Genomic DNA, 6,813 nt, shown 5'->3' with positions numbered 1-6,813 from the left:
TAAGGGACGCCTTTTTAACAATAGTCGTGTTTTTTGGCGTAACGGACATGCTATTTTTGTAAATAAGCATTGTATTCAAGAAATCAGTTTAAAAGACCTCAAAAAGTTAGGAATAAGCCACATACAGGCATCAGTTAATTCAAACAAACAAAAAAGGTCTGATTTTTTTCTCAAAACAAAACTGATTTTTGGCTCTCCTGGAAAGATATCCTGGCGTTTTGTCAGTTAAACCCTTTGAGGCTAGTAGCCTCAGGCTACGGTAGTGGATATAACTCATTTTCGCCAAAATGTCCTTTACGCCAATTGAACCCAAAGGTAATTATTATCCTTGGATAATAATCAGAATAAACAGGCATTAAATAACCTCAATACGTGTACATAATTAATAATATCTATTATAAAAAAATGCTAAGAACAAAAAATACATTAAAAAAATAATGTGCATAATTTACGTTAAGTATGGAAAGACTGGTTTGTGCTATTTATAATGAAAAAAAAAATGATTATATTAAAATTTATTAGTCCATATAATTAAGATATATTGAAGTTAGACTTGATTAGATATAGAAATCAAAATTTTGAGAACATTAATATAAATTAAGTTCAAGAAGTAATATTTTTATCAAAGAATGAAAGTTACCTCAAGTCACGGTATTAATAAGCAAATTTTACTCAAGTGGTACCTATTCCCTGTCATTGTCACAAGTATATGATGCGTAACCATAATGTGTATAGATTTATAAACAGACCTTAACTCTCGCAATAAGATGTTCTTTACAGTTACAGATACAGATACAGTTCTTTTGATAAATGGTGACATTGTACAATATTTATAAGTTCTCTTTGTAGTAGTATAACTTTGCATAAGTTGCGTTAATTTGGCGCGCAGGCGAAGTAAACATGCGTTGCGTACGCAACGTGTGGTTTTTAGAGAGAGGCCCTTACCCGCCGCCACGCCAAGGTCGCGCCGCGCCCGCCGCGCCCGCTCCCCGTGCATGGCCCGCGTTGCCCGTTAAGAGCCACCCGCTAGCGTCGTATGAACGCGAACATTATTTTTGTATTATTTGTTTATGCAATGGATGAAACTGACACAAATTCATATTTCTTATTTATCCCGCCTTTTATATTAATAAGGTGTGAACTCTAGTAACCTTAATATTCTTTCGTTATGGTAATAGCTTGTTAGAACAAAATTATCAAAAATCTTATGAAGCTGTGCCTCAATAAGACACAAAAACATGTAATGTCCATATTGACACGATTAAATGCGACGTCAGCAATTTTTTTTAACTTTAATTATTTTTTGAGTAATTTTGAATAGTATGACATAGTATCCGATTGCAATGGACGTAATTGACACAAACTATGCTAAATGCGACACAGTTACATGTTTTCTCTCGAATATTCTTTTCTCCAAAATAATTCAAAATAAAAATAATTACCACAAATTATTAAATAACTTAAAAAGCAAATAATATCTGTGACACAAAACAAAATGTAAGATTAACAGCTTAAAACAGCATTCTTAAGCGAAACAAAATTTGACTTTAATAATACTTTAAGTTAGGGCTCAAAATATAGCCAGCGCTGCAGGACTATAAGCCAAACCTGTCAAAATTGTAAGAGGCATTTTTCAGTGTTTAACCATTTTCTTGACATGTAAATAAACCGGTAAATTTGAGGTAGTTTATCACTACATTTTACCCATAGACTACAAACTCACATTTGATAAAAAAAACTTGTTCGTCTAGTCTATGCTTTTAATGGCTGCCGGTTGTTTGGTTTTGCACACCACGACGCTACAATTTCCTTGTTTTACTAAGAATAACGTTAAATTTATTGCGTGATATATCATTTATTATCTGCTGTATTGTATTTTCTAGTCAGTGTACCATAATTAATTACCGGTAGTGATTAAAACCTCGAAATGGCGGCAGTACAAGGTGCACCTGGAAATAAACCGTGGCCGGTTCGACCTGGCGTTCAGCATCAGAACAGCCAGAATAACAACAATTTGACGCTAAACAGGACGATAAACCTGTACCCGCTGACTAATTACACGTTTGGCACGAAGGAGCCATTGTTCGAGAGGGACGCTTCTGTGCCGGCAAGATTTCAACGCATGAGGGAGGAATTTGTAAAGATTGGAATGAGAAGGTGAGTTCGTGTTATTTATTTTGGGACTATCTATCTTTTTGTCATACTCTCTGTCTCTTTTAGTGGTCTAGGCTTTATTAACCTCAAATATCTCTTGTTGCCAAACACCATGGCCAAAGTCCCTAGTTTTTGGCAGACAAATTTGCATGAAATGTATCTAAACTATTTTATAACCTCTATGCTTGCTTAATAATTTGTAGATAATTACTATTGTAAAAGTTTTCATTAAAGAGGATTAAATTAATAACATTAGCCGGGTCCACCCAGAGCGAGTATACGCGCGAGGCAATTTCCTCGCGCACGGCCAGTGTGGACTTGCCTCGCGCGCGCCGCCTCGGCACTTCTACACTGGCCGCTTATCTGTGGTTGTGCACGCAAAAGGACGTCAAGTTGTGTCAACCCTAATAATTGCTCGGAGCAATGCTGAGCTTTCTGCTCTACCAACTTCTTTATGTGGATAAGGTTCCGAGCCTATCCTTCCACAAAAGTCAAAATTTATACAAACATTTCTTCTCACAACTCAAAAGTCTACCTTGACATTGGCAGAATCCACCTTGCTAAAATTAGCGAGGAGTAAAAGCCATTTATATAAAAAAAATGCTGCATTGAACAGAGCCGAGTTTGGCCGAAGTCAGGAGTTTTGCACCCCTGCCAGTCTGGCCTAAAGGGTAGTGACCCTGCCTATGAAGCCGATGGTCCCGGGTTCGAATCCTGGTAAGGGCATTTATTTGTATGATGATAGAGATATTTGTTCCCGAGTTGTGGTTGTTTTCTATATACATATGTAAGTATTTATATATTATATATATCGTTGTCTGAGTACCCACAACACAAGCCTTCTGAGCTTACCGTGGGCTTAGGGCAATTTGTGTAAAAATGTCCTATAATATTTATTTATTTATTATGTGTGTGTGACTCCAGGTCAGTGGAAGGTGTGTTGTTAGTGCACGAACACGGTCTGCCGCACGTGCTGCTGCTGCAGCTCGGGACCGCCTTCTTCAAGCTGCCTGGCGGAGAACTCAATCCAGGAGAAGTAAGAATTTTTCTACATCTTTCATTCTTTTTAGGGTTCCATAGTAAAACGGTCAAAATGGTTACCTATTACTAAGACTCCGCTGGCCATCCATCTGTCTGTCACCAGGCTGTATCTCATGAACCGTGATAACTAGACAGTTGAAATTTTCCACATCTTTCATTTTTTTTAGGGTTCCGTACCCAAAGGGTAAAACGGGACCCTATTACTAAGACTCCGCTGTCCGTCTGTCTTTCACCAGGCTGTATCTCATGAACTGTGATAGCTAGACAGTTGAAATTTCACAGAAGATGTATTTCTGTTGCCGCCATAAAGCCCCGTCTCCATATCGCGCAGCAAACCATCGAACATTAGCTCGCGCGGCGGCCGCGCGCAATGGATATTCACTTTATGAATAAGGGGGTTAATAAACTTGTTTTGGACGACAGCGGCGACCCGTCCGCCGCGTGCGTCCAGTCCACGGCCTTTTTATAATTTATAAATAAAATAAAAATAAAAAGCCTTTTATTTCCTTTCATTATAAATAAAGTTTGTTAATATAATTTTGTTAATTTAATTTGTAGGAACCCGTTGGGTGAAGGCCTCTTCCAAAGACGTCCATTTTTCACGGTCTTGTGCTATTCTTTTCCAATTTGGACCAGCCATTCTTTTCATGTCTTCCTCCCACCGCTTTTATCATTTATTTACTTTTAAATAATAATAGTTATTAATTTCCAGGACGAAATTGAGGGGCTAAAAAGACTACTGACAGAGACGCTGGGCAGGCAAGACGGCGTCAAACAGGAGTGGCTTATTGAAGATACCATAGGTTAGTTGTTTTTTTTTTTATTAGCCTATGTGTCCTACTGCTGGGCACAGGCCTCCACTCTCTCCTCCCAATCCTCCCTATGCTGAGCAAGATCCCGCCAATCCCGGTGGAGTGCATCCAAGTCGTCCCGCCATCTCTTTCTCGGTCTACCTCTGCCTCAACTACCCTGGGGATGCCAGCTAGTGGCTATATTCTGACATTTAAATAATATACTCGTAATGATAAGATTATTTATATAAGAAAACCTCACGTGTATATTTCTACAGTGAGCGAAACTAAGAAAAAAAAAACCTACCACATGAGTAGTTTTTCTCGGTTTCGTTAAGCATAAAGCTTCACTCTGCACTTCAAAATAGCGAGCCTATTTAACGAAAATAGAAAATAAACAAGTTTTTCTATATACAATACTATTTATCTTAAAATTAGGTCAAATGAAAAATTTAAAAAAAAATACACGTGAGGTTGTGTGGGGGGAGGGGGGAGGGTAGCCAAAAACCCCCACCAAATATCACCAAAGGGGAGGGGGGGCCAAAAAGTAGCCGAAAACACCTCGCGTGATTTGTGCACAACCCCTAACGCCTCTAAAGGTATGCGTCGGCAAGAGGCTGCCGCGACCCGGCAGCGGCTGCCCGGAAGTCGCCGCACTGCTTTATAGGGATTTGTATGACACCGTCCGGGGGCGTGGCCTGCGCCGAGCCGCTCCCGGAGCGGTATGGCGGCGCTGCCCAACTCGTGTCGGTCGCAAAAATGGCGGCTTGCGAAGAAAACTACGAGTATTAAGTGGAGCTTATCTGATAACTGCCTTCATCAGCTCTGGACGTATACGATGAATCGATTCTACTCCTCTTTGATGGAATTAAAATCATCATTATTTCATCATCTTCTTCGTCCTGAAGCAGTTGCTCCACAAGTTTTCGCTATCGTATATTTAAATTGTCAAACATCGTTATTTTAAATAATACGCAACCGAATCGCACAACAGCTAGCACTGACTCCCGTGTGACTACTGCCCGTGGCAGTCGGCAGTCGCCGCCCGGTCGCGCCTTGCCGAATGCTTGCGGCGGCGCCGCCCAGCTGCCACGTTCGGCGGCGGCGGTCGGTCGCGGCAGCCGGGTCGCGGCAGCGTCTTGCCGAATGCTATCTTAAAAATAAACCTTACTTCCAGGCAACTGGTGGCGCCCTAACTTCGAGCCGCCGCAGTACCCCTACGTGCCCCCCCACATCACCAAGCCCAAGGAGCACAAGCGGCTATTCCTAGTCCAGCTCCAAGACCGGGCACTCTTCGCTGTACCCAAGAATTACAAGCTGGTGGCCGCCCCGCTGTTCGAACTGTATGATAATGCTCAGGGCTACGGGCCTATCATTTCATCGCTGTCGCAGAGTTTGTGCAGATTCAATTTTATTTACATGTAAGGTGGTAAGAATGACTATTGGTTTATACCAGGGCCCCGTTTCTCAAAAGCTTGTAACTTGTAATACAAGCGGATGTCACTTTTTGACAGCTTCTGTTAGAAAGGGACTTCCACTTGTATTACAAGTTACAAGCTTTTGAGAAACGGGCCCCAGGGGTCTCCAAACCCCGGCCCGCGACGCGTTCGAATCCGGCCCGCCGACACGCGATAAGCGTCCGGCCCGCGGTAGCCAGGCTCCAGGGGTTCAGCCCTAACTGCAGCAACCAGATATAACCGACGCAGACGGTGCCCACCTGGCCCCAATTTCACCAGGGTGACAGGTGCGACAATTGTAAAACATCACTGTTGCTGACGTCACAGGCATCCATGGGCTACGGTTACCGCTTACCATCGGGCGGGCCGTATTCCTGTTTGCCACCATCATTGAATTATTACAAAAAACTTTAATATATCGGAAAAAAACAGATATTTCCCTTGCTAAGTTTATGACAATTGTCATAATAAGAAACACTACAATTGTAACGAAATTCCGACATATAACTCATTTCCTGTCAAAATTCACCGACAATTCTACAAATATGTCGACAAGAAAAAATAATTCTTGTAGCAAATGCCTGTCATTTGCTACAATTGTCGCTCGACATATGTCACTGACAATTGTAGCCGTGGTGAAATTGGAGTTTCTATTTTATACTAATACCACAGAATAAATAATAGTACTAGGTACAGAAATAACTGCGACAAAACGTGTCTATTACGACTGATATGACCGCTAGGTGGCGCAAGCGCGAGCAGGCGTCCGTTCCGTAGCGGTGCGCGGCAACCACCATGGCTAGACACCAACATTGGTGTGGGCCGCATGTACTTGTAGCGACGCGACGGGATCGCGGAGTGGGCCACGCCTGCTAATATCACAGTTATATCGGCCAAGGTGCCCACAAATATGGGGTCGTCCAGAAATTATGTGATGTGATCATATTTAGCCTATTTTGACGTAACGTAATATTAGACACTATCACACTGCGATTATTCCCAAAAATTAAGACTTCTTATTCTATAACATTATTTTTTTCTTTATGAAATAATTTTTTACATGTTCATGTAATTTCTAAGGAATGGTATATTGCTCTGTTAGTGTTGAATTTTAAAATATCGACCAAATATAGTCATTCTTATTACTAATAGTTATAATTAAAGAGGACAGTTTACAATAAGTATGGAACATTGTATGAATGTTTTTAGTATAAGTGCATTTGACTAAAACATGAAGAAACAAAATGGAGTTTTATTTTCATTGTACCTCAAGAAAGAAGACTGTTTATAGATTTAAGTCTACCATAGTGTTAAGTAATAGTCTTAACTAGAGATGCCACGAATATTCGGCAACTATTCGGTATTCGGCC

General features: G+C 41.0%; 1 protein-coding gene across 1 annotated transcript; it reads left to right on the top strand.

Moving 5' to 3' along the window:
- Positions 1-1,763: 1,763 nt before the first annotated feature.
- LOC134677575 (cleavage and polyadenylation specificity factor subunit 5) lies at positions 1,764-5,449 on the top strand. The gene is made up of 4 exons (XM_063536052.1): positions 1,764-2,157; positions 3,079-3,190; positions 3,908-3,998; positions 5,164-5,449. Exons 1-4 carry the CDS (start codon positions 1,928-1,930, stop codon positions 5,409-5,411), a joined length of 681 nt encoding a protein of 226 aa, XP_063392122.1. The 5' UTR covers positions 1,764-1,927; the 3' UTR covers positions 5,412-5,449.
- The last annotated feature ends 1,364 nt before the right edge of the window (positions 5,450-6,813 follow it).

This window comes from Cydia fagiglandana, chromosome 26 (assembly GCF_963556715.1).
Source record: "Cydia fagiglandana chromosome 26, ilCydFagi1.1, whole genome shotgun sequence".
Classification (NCBI taxonomy): domain Eukaryota; kingdom Metazoa; phylum Arthropoda; class Insecta; order Lepidoptera; family Tortricidae; genus Cydia; species Cydia fagiglandana.
The sequence above is the reverse complement of the archived record's forward strand: the minus strand, read 5'-3'. Positions and strand labels throughout refer to the sequence as shown.